The sequence below is a fragment of the Cyprinodon tularosa genome, unplaced genomic scaffold, assembly GCF_016077235.1.
Source record: "Cyprinodon tularosa strain WSP-4 unplaced genomic scaffold, ASM1607723v1 ctg1919, whole genome shotgun sequence".
Lineage (NCBI taxonomy): Eukaryota > Metazoa > Chordata > Actinopteri > Cyprinodontiformes > Cyprinodontidae > Cyprinodon > Cyprinodon tularosa.
The window spans coordinates 1-17,248 of NW_024038687.1; the positions used below are offsets into that span (position 1 = coordinate 1).

At 51.0% G+C, this 17,248-nt stretch overlaps 1 protein-coding gene across 1 annotated transcript; it reads right to left on the bottom strand.

The window, feature by feature from the left end:
* Positions 1-8: 8 nt before the first annotated feature.
* On the bottom strand, positions 9-16,625 carry riok1 (RIO kinase 1 (yeast)). Its single transcript, XM_038283285.1, has 16 exons — positions 16,461-16,625; positions 16,310-16,391; positions 15,499-15,568; positions 15,374-15,416; positions 13,193-13,285; positions 9,250-9,362; positions 9,090-9,170; positions 3,735-3,821; positions 3,516-3,653; positions 3,336-3,439; positions 3,155-3,261; positions 3,012-3,077; positions 2,824-2,940; positions 470-523; positions 287-397; positions 9-209 (listed from the first exon to the last, which is right to left on the bottom strand). Exons 2-16 carry the CDS (start codon positions 16,368-16,370, stop codon positions 99-101), a joined length of 1,356 nt encoding a protein of 451 aa, XP_038139213.1. The 5' UTR covers positions 16,371-16,391; positions 16,461-16,625; the 3' UTR covers positions 9-98.
* Between the last annotated feature and the right edge of the window lie 623 nt (positions 16,626-17,248).

Here is a 17,248-nt window from a genome sequence, read left to right on the forward strand (position 1 = left end):
CACTGGGGGGGGATTGGGTCCGTTTATTGAGCAGAACTTTAAGAACAGAAGTTGTTCTGGATCAGAACCAGAAGGCTGTGGCGGCGTTCTTCATCAGGTCACCGTCCCTTCTTCATCTTGGCCACCCTCTCCTTCCTCTTCTTCACGTGTTTGGGGACTTTACTCTTCCTCTTCTCCCTCTGAGCTTCCTTCACCATCCTCTTCCTCTCCTGAAACACAGAGCTCAGCTATTTATCCAGAACTTCAGGAGTTCCTGCTTCCAGCTCTGGTTCTGCTGACTGGGCACCTTCTTGTCCATTTGGCCTCCCTCTTTATCTTCCTCCTCCTCATCCTCCTCCTCCTCGTCATCCTCCTCCTCCTCTGATGAAGAGCAGTCCTCCTCCAGCAGTGCGGGAACCTAACAGGACATCAGAACCAGAACCTGAGGAGGAGTTAAAGCGAAGGCAGAAGAAGGAAAGAGGAACCGTACCGTCTGGACTCCAGAGAGGTCCTTCTTCAGACCCGTTAGCGTCTGGTACAGAACCTGAGGAGAACAACCATCACCTCCTTCAGTCCATTATAAGGTTCTGATCTTTGTTCACAACTTTCCATTCTATTCAGTTTATTTCTATAGCGCCAACTCACATCATGTCATCTCAGGTCACTTTCTAGATCTAGAACAACCAGATAAACCGGTCAAAGTTTTCTATCTAAGGAAAACCAGCTGATTGCATCGACTCATTGACTCTTCAGCAATCCCTCACACTAAGCATGCTTGTAGCGACAGTGGAGAGGAAAAACTCCCTTTGAACAGGAAGAAACCTCCAGCAGAACCAGGCTCAGTGTGAGCGGCCATCTGCTGAGGCCCACTGGGGTTCAAGGAGACAGAAGCAGACATAGAAAAAGAAGCATAGATACAAAAGGCAACTGTCAACCAGCTCCACAGGCGGCCCCGTCCAGGAAACACACAGCCAGGCAGACGAGCTCCGAGCCAGCTCCCATGTCAGAGGATGAAGAGAGCACATCCAGTTAGTCACAGTCAGAGAAACAGGACTACACTGGAAAACAGGCCAAGCTCCAACATCTAGAAACAAAGGTGTTGATGGCAGCAGCACAGCTGATATTTCTCTCCAGGATGGAGTCACAGCCAAACAGGAACAGACCAGATGAAGCTACTATGAGAAAAAGCAGAGAGAGCAGAACGTTAGAGATTGAACTAACAGATTCTGCAGAGTGGGAGAATAGAGATAGAATGAAGCAGAATGATGAAAAAGGGGTCCCTATGTCCTCCAGCAGTCTAAGCCTATAGCAGCAGAACTATAGAGATAGATCAGGATAACCTGAGCCACTCTAACTAGAAGCTTTATCAAAAAGGAAAGTTTTAAGCCTAGCCTTAAAAGTAGACAGGGTGTCTGCCTCACGGACTAAAACTGGTAGTTGGTTCCACAGGAGAGGAGCCTGATAACTAAAAGATCTGCCTCCCATTCTACTTTTAGAAATTCTAGGAACCACTAGTAAACCTGCAGATTGAGAGCGAAGTGCTCTGTTAGGAACATAAGGAACAATCAGATCTCTGATATCAGATGGAGCTTGGCCATTTAAGGCTTTATATGTGAGAAGGAGGATTTTAAATTCTATTCTGGATTTAACAGGAAGCCAATGAAGAGAAGCCAGGATAGGAGAGATATGATCTCTCTTTTTCATTTTCATCAGAACTCTGGCTGCAGCATTTTGGATCAGCTGAAGGCTTTTAACTACAGTTTGTGGACTTCCTGATAGTAAAGAATTACAATAGTCCAGCCTTGAAGTAACAAATGCATGGACTAGTTTCTCAGCATCACCCCTGGACAGGAGATTGCTCATTTTTGCAATATTCCTCAGATGAAAGAAGGAAATTCTAGAAACCTCTTTGATCTGGGATTTAAATGACAGGTCCTGATCAAAAATAACACCAAGATTTTTTACTTTATTATCTGAAATCAGTTTAATCCCATCCAAATGAAGTGACTGGCTAATCAGCTTCTTTTTCAGAGACTCTGGTCCAAAGACTATAACTTCTGTTTTGTCTGCATTCAGAAGCAGAAAGTTAAGAGTCATCCAGGTTTTTCTGTCTTCAGACATGCCTGTAATCTATGTAATGGGTTAGCTTCATCTGGATTATAGACAGATATAGCTGGGTATCATCAGCATAACAGTGGAAATTAATCCCATGCTGTCTAATAACTCTACCAATTGGGAGCATGTATAAAGTAAAGAGAATTGGTCCTAGCACTGATCCCTGTGGTACTCCACAGGTAACCTTTGAGCGTGTTGAAGATCTATCATTAACATGAACAAACTGAATTCGATCAGATAGATCAGATTTAAACCAGTCTAGATCTGTTCCTTTAATTCCTGGATCTGTGACTGAAACTGATTCCCAGAAGGTGAATGGAGGACAGTGAAGGATTTGAACATCCATGCTGAAGGTGATAGCCTAAGTTCAGCCTTTAATGCTGTTGGCTTTGTTCAAAATGTTCATAGTTCCACACATTCTCATCTTCATACCCCCCACCTTGATTGAAGGTGGGGGGACGGCCCTACCCACTACGGGGTTTGGGCCCTTAATGGGGGCTTAGTGCTTAGGGGCCGGTTTGGTATTGGGTCAAGGAGTGGATGCAATCAGTTGGTTTTCCTGGATGATCTGGTTGATCTAGATCTAAACAGTGACCTGAGATGGCGTGATGTGAATTGGCGCTCTAGAAATAAACCCTAATCCATCCTGACCAACTGCTCAATCACTGAGGAACAGCCACATGGACCTACTTATGAACCGAGACCTCAGGAGTCTATGGAGGATCTTACGTTGTCATGGTGACCGCTGATGGCTGACTCCTCCTCCTTGGACCTCATCAGGTCCACGTCGCGCTCGTAGTGGCTCACCTCGGTCAGCGTGCGAGGGATGTAGGCCTTCTTGAACACCTGAGGGGGCAGAGCCATGGGGTGAGGTCAGGCAGCCAATCAGAGGTGAGCATAGGCAGCTGGAACATTACCTCCTCGTCCACGCGGTCCTGATCCGATCTCTGCTCCGCCGTCCGCTCGGCTGCGATCACCATGGCCTAACCGGGCCGTCAGACAGAATGGGTTTACGCTCGGCAGCCAAGTTTGGAAAAAGGTTCTGCTGGGTTCTGCTCACCTTGTCCAGGTACTGCTCCATGTTCCTGCTGGTAATGGACGGGTCGGTGACAAAGTCAAACAGCTCCCGGACCGTCATGACCGCCACTCCGTGCTTCACGAAGAAATCTAGGAAAACAGAAACCCACATCACCACACGGAACCGATTGGTCCCGGCCCGGCCCGGCCCGACTCGGACCCACCGTTTACGTTGCTGCAGTCCTTCCTGAGGAACTCCAGAGCATGAGGGTGGTCGTGTTCCACCGACTGCGACACGTCTATGAAGTAGGCGTCCCCGCCGTGGTACCTGCAGACGGATCAGAACCTCAGAGAAGTCTCATCCAGAACCCAGTAGAAACTTTCTAGTGGAGAGTTCTGCGTACAACATGTTGAACTCGCTGAGGTCGGCGTGCACCAGTCGGGCCTCCTGGAACATCTTCCTCATGTTCTGGACCACCTGAACATACAGTTCCCGGGCCTTGGACTCTGACAGCACCGCGTTCTTCAGCAGCGGAGCTGGCCTGACCCAAACAGCACGAGAACCTTCATCAGAACCCTGCAGCCAGCTGCGGTTCCGCCACCCCTCACCCTCCCCTTCTTACATGTTGTCCTTTCCAATGAAGCCCATCAACAGAACGTGACTCCTGAGCAGCACCGGTTCTGGACTCGGAATCCCTGCCGTCTGCAGCCTGGAACACACAACAGTCTGGGTTCAAACGCTCTGGCAGACTTCACCTACAGTCCTGCCTAAAGTTCTGAGAATGATTCAATGTTAATATTTCCAAAGTCTACTGCTTCAGTTTTTATAACAGTAATCTGCATAAACTCCAGAATGTTCTAAAGAGTGATCAGAGTAACAGCAATTAATTGCAAAGTCAATATTTGCCTAGAAAATGAACTTTATCCCTAAACACATTTCATGGTGATTGCAGCCCTGCCTTAAAGGAGCAGCTACCATGGTTCCAGTGATTGGTCCATTAACAGGTGTGGGTGGTGATGAGGACAGGGCTGCAGATCAATCTGTCAGGATTCAGTCAGAATGACGCAACAGAGGCTGCTGCTCGCCATCATTGGTTCTCTGCTGTGAACCATGGTTATCTCTAAAGAAACACCTGCAGTCATCATTGCACTGCACAAAGATGGCCGACCAGGAAAGAGAATGGCTGCTAGAGAGATTGCTCCTCAGTCAGCAATCTATGGCATCATCAAGAACTTCAAGGAGAGAGGTTCCATTGCTGCCAAAAAGGCTCCAGGGCGCCAAGAAAGACCAGCGAGCGCCAGGACCGTCTCTGAAAGTGTTTCAGCTGCGGGATCGGGCTTCCAGCGGTGCAGAGCTTGCTCAGGAATGGCAGCAGGCAGGTGTGAGTGCATCTGCACTGTGAGGCGGAGACTCTTGGAGCAAGGCCTGGTCTGAAGGAGGGCAGCAAAGAAGCCACTTCTCTCCAGGAAAACCATCAGGGACAGACTGATATTCTGCTAAAGGTCCAGGGAGGGGACTGCTGAGGACTGGGGGAAAGTCATTTCCTCTCAGCAATCCCCTTTCCCATTGATTGGGACATCTGGAAAACAGCTGGTTGGGAGAAGACCAGGTGAGCGCTACCACCAGTCTGGTCTCATGCCGACTGTAAAGCATCCTGAAACCATTCATGGTGGGGTTGCTTCTCAGCCAAGGGAGTCGGCTCTCTCCCAGTCTGACCTAAAAACAGCCATGAATAAAGACTGGAACCAGAATGTCCTCCCAGAGCAACTTCTCCCAACCGTCCCAGAGCAACTTCTCCCAACCGTCCCAGAGCAACTTCTCCCAACCGTCCCAGAGCAGTTTGGTGATGAACGATGCCTTTTCCAGCATGATGGAGCACCTCGCCATGAAGCAAAGCTGATATCTAACTGGCTCAGGGAACAAAACAGAGAGATGTTGGGTCCATGGCCTGGAAACTCCCCTGATCTTCATCCCATTGAAAACTTGTGGTCAATCATCAAGAGACGGACGGACAAATGAAAACCTTCTGACCAAATGCAAGCATTGATGGAGCAGAATGGACGCTATCAGTCAGGATTTGGTCCAGAAGCTGATGGAGAGCAGCCAGGGAGAAATGTCCTGAAGAAGAGGAGTCAGCACTGCAAATACTGACCTGCTGCATGAACTCATTCTGTCATTAAAAGCTTTGGTTACTCAGAATATGATGCTATTATATTTCTGGATGTGATGCAACATCTGACATGAACACCAGAGGGCAGCAGATCAGCTGGAAATAGAACATTTGTGTCGTTCTAGATACTTTTGGCCATGACTGTAGAACCCTGGGATTAGACCTCTGACAGGTGGAGGACCTGAACTCTTCATGGATTAGACCTCTGACAGGTGGAGGACCTGAACTCTTCACGGATTAGACCTCTGACAGGTGGAGGACCTGAACTCTTCATGGATTAGACCTCTGACAGGTGGAGGACCTGAACTCTTCACGGATTAAACCTCTGACAGGTGGAGGACCTGAACTCTTCACGGATTAAACCTCTGACAGGTGGAGGACCTGAACCCTTCATGGATTAGACCTCTGACAGGTGGAGGACCTGAACTCTTCACGGATTACAACCCCTGGCAAAAAGTATGGAATCACCAGTCTTGGATGAGCACTCATTCAGACATTTCATGCTGTAAAACAAACTCAGATCAAAAACATGATACAATATTAAGGTCGTTCCAAAGTGCAACTTGTTGGCCTTCAGGAACACTCAAAGAAATGAAGAGAAAACATTGTGGAAGTCAGTGAATGATACTTTTATTGACCAAACACAGGGAAATAAATATGGAATCACTCAATTCTGAGGAAAAAAGTGTGGAATCACTCAATTCTGAGGAAAAAAGTATGGAATCATGAAAAACGCATAAACAAAAGACCATTCAAAATACATCACTAGTATTTAGTTGCACCACCTTTGGCTTTTATAACAGCTTTCAGTCTTTGAGGCATGGACTTGATGAGTGACAAACAGTATTCTTCATCAATTTGGTGCCAACTCTCTTTGATAGCAGTTGCCAGATCAGCTTTGCTGGTTGGACCCTTCTTGTGGACCATTTTTTTCAATCTCCACCACAGGTTTTCAATTGGGTTGAGATCTGGACTATTTGCAGGCCATGACATCGACTGAATGTGTCTTTCTTCAAGGAATGCCTTCACTGTTTTTGCCCGATGGCACGATGCATTGTCATCTTGGAAAATTATTTCATCATCACCAAACATCTGTTCAATTGAAGGGATGAGAAAACTGTCCAAAATGTCAATGTAAACTTGTGCATTGATAGAAGAATTAACCACAGTCGTCTCCCCAGTGCCTTTGCCTGACATGCAGCCCCATATCATCAAGGACTGTGGAAATTTGGTTGTTTTCTTCAGGCAGGCCTCTTCATAAATCTCACTGGAACGGCACCAAACAAAAGTTCCAGCATCATCACCTTGTCCAATGCAGATTCTTGACTCATCACTGAAGACAACTTTCATCCAGTCATCCACAGTCCATGATTGCCTCTCCTTAGCCCATTGGAGTCTCGTTCTTTTATGTTTAGGTGTCAATGCTGGTTTTCGTTTAGCTTTCCTGTATTGAAATCCCATCTCCTTTAAGCGATTTCTTACGGTTCGGTCACATACATTGACTCCAACTTCCTCCCATTTATGCTTCATCTGTTTAGTTGTACTTTTTCGGTTTTCAAGACAAATGGCCTTAAGTTGTTTGTCTTGACGCTTTGATGTCTTTCTTGGTCTACCAGTACGCTTGGCTTTAACAACCATTCCATGCTGTTTGTATTTGGTCCATATCTTGGATACAGCTGACTGTGAACAGCCCACATCTTTAGCAACCATGCGTGAAGGGTTACCTTCTTCAAGAAGTTTCACAATCCTCTCTTTTGTTTCAAGGGACATTTCTCTTGTTGGAGCCATGGTTCTCACCACTCCACTTGGTCCAGCAGCCCTCCAAGGTGTCATGACTGCAGGTGTTTTGAACTGCACACTAACGGGCACATCTAATCTGGGGCAGGTGTCCATTTAGGGAAAGGAAATAGACTGGGTGTGTCCTTTTTTTTCTACCTCCAATTTGAGTGATTCCACACTTTTTTCCTCAGAATTGAGTGATTCCACACTTTTTTCCTCAGAATTGAGTGATTCCATATTTATTTCCCTGTGTTTGGTCAATAAAAGTATCATTCACTGACTTCCACAATGTTTTCTCTTCATTTCTTTGAGTGTTCCTGAAGGCCAACAAGTTGCACTTTGGAACGACCTTAATATTGTATCATGTTTTTGATCTGAGTTTGTTTTACAGCATGAAATGTCTGAATGAGTGCTCATCCAAGACTGGTGATTCCATACTTTTTGCCAGGGGTTGTAGACCTCTGACAGGTGGAGGACCTGAACTCTTCATGGATTAGACCTCTGACAGGTGGAGGACCTGAACTCTTCATGGATTAGACCTCTGACAGGTGGAGGACCTGAACTCTTCATGGATTAGACCTCTGACAGGTGGAGGACCTGAACTCTTCATGGATTAGACCTCTGACAGGTGGAGGACCTGAACTCTTCATGGATTAGACCTCTGACAGGTGGAGGACCTGAACTCTTCATGGATTAGACCTCTGACAGGTGGAGGACCTGAACTCTTCATGGATTAGACCTCTGACAGGTGGAGGACCTGAACTCTTCATGGATTAGACCTCTGACAGGTGGAGGACCTGAACTCTTCATGGATTAGACCTCTGACAGGTGGAGGACCTGAACTCTTCATGGATTAGACCTCTGACAGGTGGAGGACCTGAACTCTTCATGGATTAGACCTCTGACAGGTGGAGGACCTGAACTCTTCATGGATTGGACCTCTGACAGGTGGAGGACCTGAACTCTTCATGGATTGGACCTCTGACAGGTGGAGGACCTGAACTCTTCATGGATTAGACCTCTGACAGGTGGAGGACCTGAACTCTTCATGGATTGGACCTCTGACAGGTGGAGGACCTGAACTCTTCATGGATTAGACCTCTGACAGGTGGAGGACCTGAACTCTTCATGGATTAGACCTCTGACAGGTGGAGGACCTGAACTCTTCATGGATTAGACCTCTGACAGGTGGAGGACCTGAACTCTTCATGGATTAGACCTCTGACAGGTGGAGGACCTGAACTCTTCATGGATTAGACCTCTGACAGGTGGAGGACCTGAACCCTTCATGGATTAGACCTCTGACAGGTGGAGGACCTGAACTCTTCATGGATTAGACCTCTGACAGGTGGAGGACCTGAACTCTTCATGGATTAGACCTCTGACAGGTGGAGGACCTGAACTCTTCATGGATTAGACCTCTGACAGGTGGAGGACCTGAACTCTTCATGGATTAGACCTCTGACAGGTGGAGGACCTGAACTCTTCATGGATTAGACCTCTGACAGGTGGAGGACCTGAACTCTTCATGGATTAAACCTCTGACAGGTGGAGGACCTGAACTCTTCATGGATTAAACCTCTGACAGGTGGAGGACCTGAACTCTTCATGGATTAGACCTCTGACAGGTGGAGGACCTGAACTCTTCATGGATTGGACCTCTGACAGGTGGAGGACCTGAACTCTTCATGGATTAGACCTCTGACAGGTGGAGGACCTGAACTCTTCATGGATTAGACCTCTGACAGGTGGAGGACCTGAACTCTTCATGGATTAGACCTCTGACAGGTGGAGGACCTGAACTCTTCATGGATTAAACCTCTGACAGGTGGAGGACCTGAACTCTTCATGGATTAAACCTCTGACAGGTGGAGGACCTGAACTCTTCATGGATTAGACCTCTGACAGGTGGAGGACCTGAACTCTTCATGGATTAAACCTCTGACAGGTGGAGGACCTGAACTCTTCACGGATTAGACCTCTGACAGGTGGAGGACCTGAATGCGTTGTGCTGTTGAGGGTTCTTACCTGATCAGGTTCCTCATCTCCTTCTCCGCCCAGGTCCTCACCATCTTCCTGGGGTTTCCTTTGCAGTAACCATGGCGGAACCTGCAGGACAGCACAGCGCTCTGCTTAGCTCTGCATCCAGACACGTGGACTAGGAACTCGGGACAGGACTCGGACCCACCTGAACTCTCCGCTCACATACTTGTCCCGGTCCTTGAAGAGCAGGATGGACGTCTTGTAGATCTTGATAGCTCTGCTGTCTCCTGCCGCCGTGCTGGCGTGATAAACGTTGGCCTGGAGAACGAGGAGCTGCTTGTTACCAGCTGCACCTGAACGCACCTCAGTTCTGCTTCTTCTAGTGAGCAGAACCAGCCGGTCCGACAGAACCAACAGAACCCAGGGTTTCTAACTAGTCGGTCCGACAGAACCCAGGGTTTCTAACCAGCCGGTCCGACAGAACCAACAGAACCCAGGGCTTCTAACCAGCCGGTCCAACAGAACCAACAGAACCCAGGGTTTCTAGGCAGCCGGTCCGACAGAACCCAGAGTTTCTAACCAGCCGGTCCGACAGAACCAACAGAACCCAGGGCTTCTAACCAGCCGGTCCAACAGAACCAACAGAACCCAGAGTTTCTAACCAGTCAGTCCAACAGAACCAACAGAACCCAGGGTTTCTAACCAGCCGGTCCAACAGAACCCAGAGTTTCTAACCAGCCGGTCCAACAGAACCAACAGAACCCAGGGTTTCTAACCAGCCGGTCCGACAGAACCAACAGAACCCAGGGTTTCTAACCAGCCGGTCCGACAGAACCAACAGAACCCAGGGCTTCTAACCAGCCGGTCCAACAGAACCAACAGAACCCAGAGTTTCTAACCAGCCGGTCCAACAGAACCAACAGAACCCAGAGTTTCTAACCAGCCGGTCCGACAGAACCAACAGAACCCAGGGCTTCTAACCAGCCGGTCCAACAGAACCAACAGAACCCAGAGTTTCTAACCAGCCGGTCCAACAGAACCAACAGAACCCAGGGCTTCTAACCAGCCGGTCCAACAGAACCAACAGAACCCAGAGTTTCTAACCAGCCGGTCCGACAGAACCAACAGAACCCAGGGTTTCTAACCAGCCGGTCCGACAGAACCAACAGAACCCAGGGTTTCTAACCAGCCGGTCCGACAGAACCAACAGAACCCAGGGCTTCTAACCAGCCGGTCCAACAGAACCAACAGAACCCAGAGTTTCTAACCAGCCGGTCCGACAGAACCAACAGAACCCAGAGTTTCTAACCAGCCGGTCCGACAGAACCAACAGAACCCAGGGCTTCTAACCAGCCGGTCCAACAGAACCCAGAGTTTCTAACCAGCCGGTCCGACAGAACCAACAGAACCCAGGGTTTCTAACCAGCCGGTCCAACAGAACCCAGGGTTTCTAACCAGCCGGTCCAACAGAACCCAGAGTTTCTAACCAGCCGGTCCAACAGAACCCAGGGTTTCTAACCAGCCGGTCCAACAGAACCCAGAGTTTCTAACCAGCCGGTCCAACAGAACCCAGAGTTTCTAACCAGCCGGTCCAACAGAACCAACAGAACCCAGGGTTTCTAACCAGCCGGTTCAACAGAACCAACAGAACCCAGAGTTTCTAACCAGCCGGTCCAACAGAACCAACAGAACCCAGGGTTTCTAACGAGTCGGTCCAACAGAACCAACAGAACCCAGAGTTTCTAACCAGCCGGTCCAACAGAACCAACAGAACCCAGGGTTTCTAACGAGTCGGTCCAACAGAACCAACAGAACCCAGAGTTTCTAACCAGCCGGTTCAACAGAACCAACAGAACCCAGGGTTTCTAACGAGTCGGTCCAACAGAACCAACAGAACCCAGGGTTTCTAACGAGTCGGTCCAACAGAACCCAGGGTTTCTAACCAGTCGGTCCGACAGAACCAACAGAACCCAGGGTTTCTAACCAGCCGGTCCAACAGAACCAACAGAACCCAGGGCTTCTAACCAGCCGGTCCAACAGAACCCAGGGTTTCTAACCAGCCGGTCCAACAGAACCAACAGAACCCAGGGTTTCTAACCAGCCGGTCCAACAGAACCAACAGAACCCAGGGTTTCTAGCCAGCCGGTCCAACAGAACCAACAGAACCCAGGGTTTCTAACCGGCCGGTCCAACAGAACCAACAGAACCCAGGGTTTCTAACCAGCCGGTCCAACAGAACCAACAGAACCCAGGGCTTCTAACGAGTCGGTCCAACAGAACCAACAGAACCCAGAGTTTCTAACCAGCCGGTTCAACAGAACCAACAGAACCCAGGGCTTCTAACCAGCCGGTCCAACAGAACCCAGGGTTTCTAACCAGCCGGTCCGACAGAACCAACAGAACCCAGAGTTTCTAACCAGCCGGTCCAACAGAACCAACAGAACCCAGGGCTTCTAACCAGCCGGTCCAACAGAACCAACAGAACCCAGAGTTTCTAACCAGTCAGTCCAACAGAACCAACAGAACCCAGGGTTTCTAACCAGCCGGTTCAACAGAACCAACAGAACCCAGGGTTTCTAACCAGCCGGTCCAACAGAACCAACAGAACCCAGGGTTTCTAACGAGTCGGTCCAACAGAACCAACAAACCCAGGGTTTCTAACCAGCCGGTCCAACAGAACCAACAGAACCCAGGGTTTCTAACCAGTCAGTCCAACAGAACCAACAGAACCCAGGGTTTCTAACCAGCCGGTCCAACAGAACCAACAGAACCCAGAGTTTCTAACGAGTCGGTCCAACAGAACCAACAGAACCCAGGGTTTCTAACCAGCCGGTTCAACAGAACCAACAGAACCCAGGGTTTCTAACCAGCCGGTCCAACAGAACCAACAGAACCCAGAGTTTCTAACCAGCCGGTTCAACAGAACCAACAGAACCCAGAGTTTCTAACCAGCCGGTTCAACAGAACCAACAGAACCCAGGGTTTCTAACGAGTCGGTCCAACAGAACCCAGAGTTTCAAACCAGCCGGTTCAACAGAACCAACAGAACCCAGGGTTTCTAACGAGTCGGTCCAACAGAACCAACAGAACCCAGAGTTTCTAACCAGCCGGTTCAACAGAACCAACAGAACCCAGGGTTTCTAACCAGCCGGTCCAACAGAACCAACAGAACCCAGGGCTTCTAACCAGCCGGTCCAACAGAACCCAGGGTTTCTAACAAGCCGGTCCAACAGAACCAACAGAACCCAGGGCTTCTAACTAGCCGGTCCAACAGAACCCAGGGTTTCTAACCAGCCGGTCCAACAGAACCAACAGAACCCAGGGTTTCTAACCAGCCGGTCCAACAGAACCAACAGAACCCAGGGTTTCTAACCAGCCGGTCCAACAGAACCAACAGAACCCAGGGTTTCTAGCCAGCCGGTCCAACAGAACCAACAGAACCCAGGGTTTCTAACCGGCCGGTCCAACAGAACCAACAGAACCCAGGGTTTCTAACCAGCCGGTCCAACAGAACCAACAGAACCCAGGGCTTCTAACCAGCCGGTCCAACAGAACCCAGAGTTTCTAACCAGCCGGTCCGACAGAACCCAGAGTTTCTAACCAGTCGGTCCAACAGAACCAACAGAACCCAGGGTTTCTAACCAGCCGGTCCAACAGAACCAACAGAACCCAGAGTTTCTAACCAGCCGGTCCAACAGAACCAACAGAACCCAGAGTTTCTAACAAGCTGGTCCAACAGAACCAACAGAACCCAGGGTTTCTAACCAGCCGGTCCGACAGAACCAACAGAACCCAGGGTTTCTAACCAGCCGGTCCAACAGAACCAACAGAACCCAGGGTTTCTAACCAGCCGGTCCAACAGAACCAACAGAACCCAGGGCTTCTAACCAGCCGGTCCAACAGAACCCAGAGTTTCTAACCAGCCGGTCCGACAGAACCCAGAGTTTCTAACCAGTCGGTCCAACAGAACCAACAGAACCCAGGGTTTCTAACCAGCCGGTCCAACAGAACCAACAGAACCCAGAGTTTCTAACCAGTCGGTCCAACAGAACCAACAGAACCCAGGGTTTCTAACCAGCCGGTCCAACAGAACCAACAGAACCCAGGGTTTCTAACTGCAGGTCCAACAGAGCCCAGAGCAGACAGACCTCCTTCCCTGTGCTGATGCAGCCATTGATCTCACTGATGATTCCTCGACTCAGCATCTTGAACAGAATCATCCGGGTCCGTGGATCCAGGACCTGCAGGGGGACAGCACAACTTGATGGACTGCTCACTTAGACTGTCCGCGGCAGCCAGGGCTAACGTCAGCCCGTCTGCGGCAGCCAGGGCTAACGTCAGCCCGTCTGCGGCAGCCAGGGCTAACGTCAGCCCGTCTGCGGCAGCCAGGGCTAACGTCAGCCCGTCTGCGGCAGCCAGGGCTAACGTCAGCCCGTCTGCGGTAGCCATGTCTAACGTCAGCCCGTCTGCGGTAACCATGTCTAACGTTAGGCCGTCTGCGGCAGCCAGCGCTAACGTCAGCCCGTCCGCTGTAACCATGTCTAACGTTAGCCCGTCTGCAGCAGCCATGGCTAACGTCAGCCCGTCTGCGGCAGCCAGGCCTAACGTCAGCCCGTCTGCGGTAGCCATGTCTAACGTCAGCCCGTCTGCGGTAACCATGTCTAACGTTAGGCCGTCTACGGCAGCCAGCGCTAACGTCAGCCCGTCCGCTGTAACCATGTCTAACGTTAGCCCGTCTGCAGCAGCCATGGCTAACGTCAGCCCGTCTGCGGCAGCCATGGCTAACGTTAGCCCGTCTGCGGCAGCCAGGGCTAACGTCAGCCCGTCTGCGGCAGCCAGGGCTAACGTCAGCCCGTCTGCGGCAGCCAGGGCTAACGTCAGCCCGTCTGCGGCAGCCAGGGCTAACGTCAGCCCGTCTGCGGCAGCCAGGCCTAACGTCAGCCCGTCTGCGGTAGCCATGTCTAACGTCAGCCCGTCTGCGGTAACCATGTCTAACGTTAGGCCGTCTGCGGCAGCCAGCGCTAACGTCAGCCCGTCCGCTGTAACCATGTCTAACGTTAGCCCGTCTGCAGCAGCCATGGCTAACGTCAGCCCGTCCGCAGTAACCATGTCTAACGTTAGCCCGTCTGCGGCAACCAGGGCTAACGTCAGCCCGTCTGCGGCAACCAGGGCTAACGTCAGCACGTCTGCGGTAACCATGGCTAACGTTAGCCTGTCTGCGGCAACCATGTGTAACGTTAGCCTGTCTGCGGCAACCATGTCTAAGGTTAGCCCGTCTGCGGCAGCCATGGCTAATGTTACCCGGTCTGCGGAAACCATGTCTAACGTTAGCCCGTCTGCGGCAGCCAGGGCTAACGTCAGCCCGTCTGCGGCAGCCAGGGCTAACGTCAGCCCGTCTGCGGCAGCCAGGGCTAACGTCAGCCCGTCTGCGGCAGCCAGGGCTAACGTCAGCCCGTCTGCGGCAGCCAGGGCTAACGTCAGCCCGTCTGCGGCAGCCAGGGCTAACGTCAGCCCGTCTGCGGCAGCCAGGGCTAACGTCAGCCCGTCTGCGGCAGCCAGGGCTAACGTCAGCCCGTCTGCGGCAGCCAGGCCTAACGTGAGCCCGTCTGCGGTAGCCATGTCTAACGTCAGCCCGTCTGCGGTAACCATGTCTAACGTTAGGCCGTCTGCGGCAGCCAGCGCTAACGTCAGCCCGTCCGCTGTTACCATGGCTAACGTTAGCCCGTCTGCGGTAACCATGTCTAACGTCAGCCCGTCTGCGGTAACCATGGCTAACGTTAACCCGTCTGCGGTAACCATGTCTAACGTCAGCCCGTCCGCAGTAACCATATCTAACGTTAGCCCGTCTGCCGCAGCCAGGGCTAACGTCAGCCCGTCTGCGGCAGCCATGGCTAACGTTAGCCCGTCTGCGGCAGCCATGGCTAACGTTAGCCCGTCTGCGACAGCCATGGCTAACGTTAGCCCGTCTGCGGCAGCCATGGCTAACGTTAGCCCGTCTGCGGCAGCCATGGCTAACGTTAGGCCTAACCCTAAATGAAAAAGTCATAATTTATCATTATCCAGAGACTATTAATAACAGGAGGTGAAATGAAGCTCCAGACTAGCTTTGAATGTGGTGATGTCATCAGTACGCTTCTGTTCCATTTGACCCAGATTTATTCTGCGTGCTCCAGTTCTCCCTGAGTCCAGACTTTCCTGGGTTTGAGTCAAGAACAGACTTGGCAAGGACAGGAGTCTGTACTCACGACCTTCCTGTCACCCGTCACTTCCTGTCCCTACCTTCACTTCCTCCCCTCCTATTTTCCTGTCAGCAGGGTTCTGATGCTCACCTGTTCCACTGTGGCTCGGTCTGATTTGTCCTTCACCCTGTACCTGAGGAGAGCAGCCAATCAGAGTGTTAGTAAGGCGTCACATGGCCGGACAGATGAGCAGCAGCGTGTGGGCGGGGACATACTTTCCAGCCTCCCTCTGCCTCTGCATGGCCGTCACCTTGTTGGTCACACTGTCAGCATAGCTCAGCCTGTCTGCAGAGATACAACGCCAAGGTTAGTGTGGGCGGGGCCACAATGAGAGGGGGTGGAGCCACAACCTGAGGGAGTGGGGCAACGCTCTTTAAGCTACTGAGAGATACAACAGGTATAGAATACAGGTCCCTTTTAAGGAGGACAGAAGGTCCTCACTAGAGGTTCTGATGGTTTACATCTGGTTCTAGAGAACCATCCAGACCCACCCAGAACCATCCAGAAGCATCCAGACCAACCCAGAACTATCCAGAACCACCCAAACCCACCAAGACGCATTCAGGACCATCCAGACCCACCCAAACCCATCTAGACCCATCCAGACCCACCCAGAACCATCCAGACCCACCCAGAACCACCCAGAACCATCCAGACGCTTCCAGAACCATCCATACGCATCCAGACTCACCCAGACGCTTCCAGAACCATCCATACAGACCCAGACCCATCCAGACCAACCCAGAACCATCCAGACCCATCCAGAAGCATCCAGACCAACCCAGAACCACCCAAACCCACCAAGACGCATTCAGGACCATCCAGACCCACCCAGAACCACCTAGAACCATCCAGACCCATCTGGAACTACCCAAACCCATCCAGAACTGCCCAGACCCACCCAGAACTGGCCAGACCCACCCAGAACCATCCAGGGCAGCTGTGCTGCAGAGGTTAGTCTCCTGATCAGAACCGACTCTGTAAACTGGACCTACATCCCATGCAGGTTTAGAACCAGGATGGTACCTAGGTTGATCTTCTGCTCATATTTCCTCAGAACCTTATCTGCCGGCGTGGATGACATCATCGCCTGGTTCTGTCGGTTGGCCTGAGGAGGAGAACAAACCATCAGATTGGAAACCATGGCGCTAGAGCCAGACGTATCCACAGTAACCACCTGGCAGCCGCTGCCGTTCCGGTTCACTCTTTTGGTCCAATCTGCAGGAGAGGTCCAGTCCCAGTCCTCATCTTCATCATCTTCATCATCATCATCATCATCCTCATCCTCCAGCCACTCAGAAGAAAGCTGCGCGGTGATGTCACTGATGATGTTCCCTGATTGGCTGATGGACAAAAGCACGCAGAGTCAGAGACATGAACGTCCAATCAGGAGCAACTGGTTCTGTGTAGTTCTGACCAACATGGACCTGGCGACCTGCACCGTTTCCATGGAAACACATGAAAGAATCAACATTAAAACTCTGAGGGAACCTTTTGGTCGACTATCCAAAAACCGGTTCTGATCCAACCCAGTTTGAGGTCCAAGTGGCCCATAAGACCCGGACGAAACCCAGGAAGAACATCTGGTCCCAGTGATGGTCACCATCAGAACCCAGGAAGAACATCTGGTCCCAGTGATGGTCACCATCAGAACCCAGGAAGAACATCTGGTCCCAGTGATGGTCACCATCAGAACCCAGGAAGAACATCTGGTCCCAGTGACGGTCACCATCAGAACCCAGGAAGAACATCTGGTCCCAGTGATGGTCACCATCAGAACCCAGGAAGAACATCTGGTCCCAGTGATGGTCACCATCAGAACCCAGGAAGAACATCTGGTCCCAGTGATGGTCACCATCAGAACCCAGGAAGAACATCTGGTCCCAGTGATGGTCACCATCAGAACCCAGGAAGAACATCTGGTCCCAGTGATGGTCACCATCAGAACCCAGGAAGAACATCTGG

Coding starts and splice junctions, on each gene's coding strand:
- riok1 (XM_038283285.1), bottom strand. CDS start 16,370: ATGATGTCATCCACGCCGGCAGATAAGGTTCTGAGGAAATATGAGCAG. Junction 13,286..15,373: donor ACCGAGCCACAGTGGAACAG/GTGAGCATCAGA, acceptor GTCCCCCTGCAG/GTCCTGGATCCACGGACCCG. Junction 2,941..3,011: donor AGGACCGCGTGGACGAGGAG/GTAATGTTCCAG, acceptor CTGCCCCCTCAG/GTGTTCAAGAAGGCCTACAT.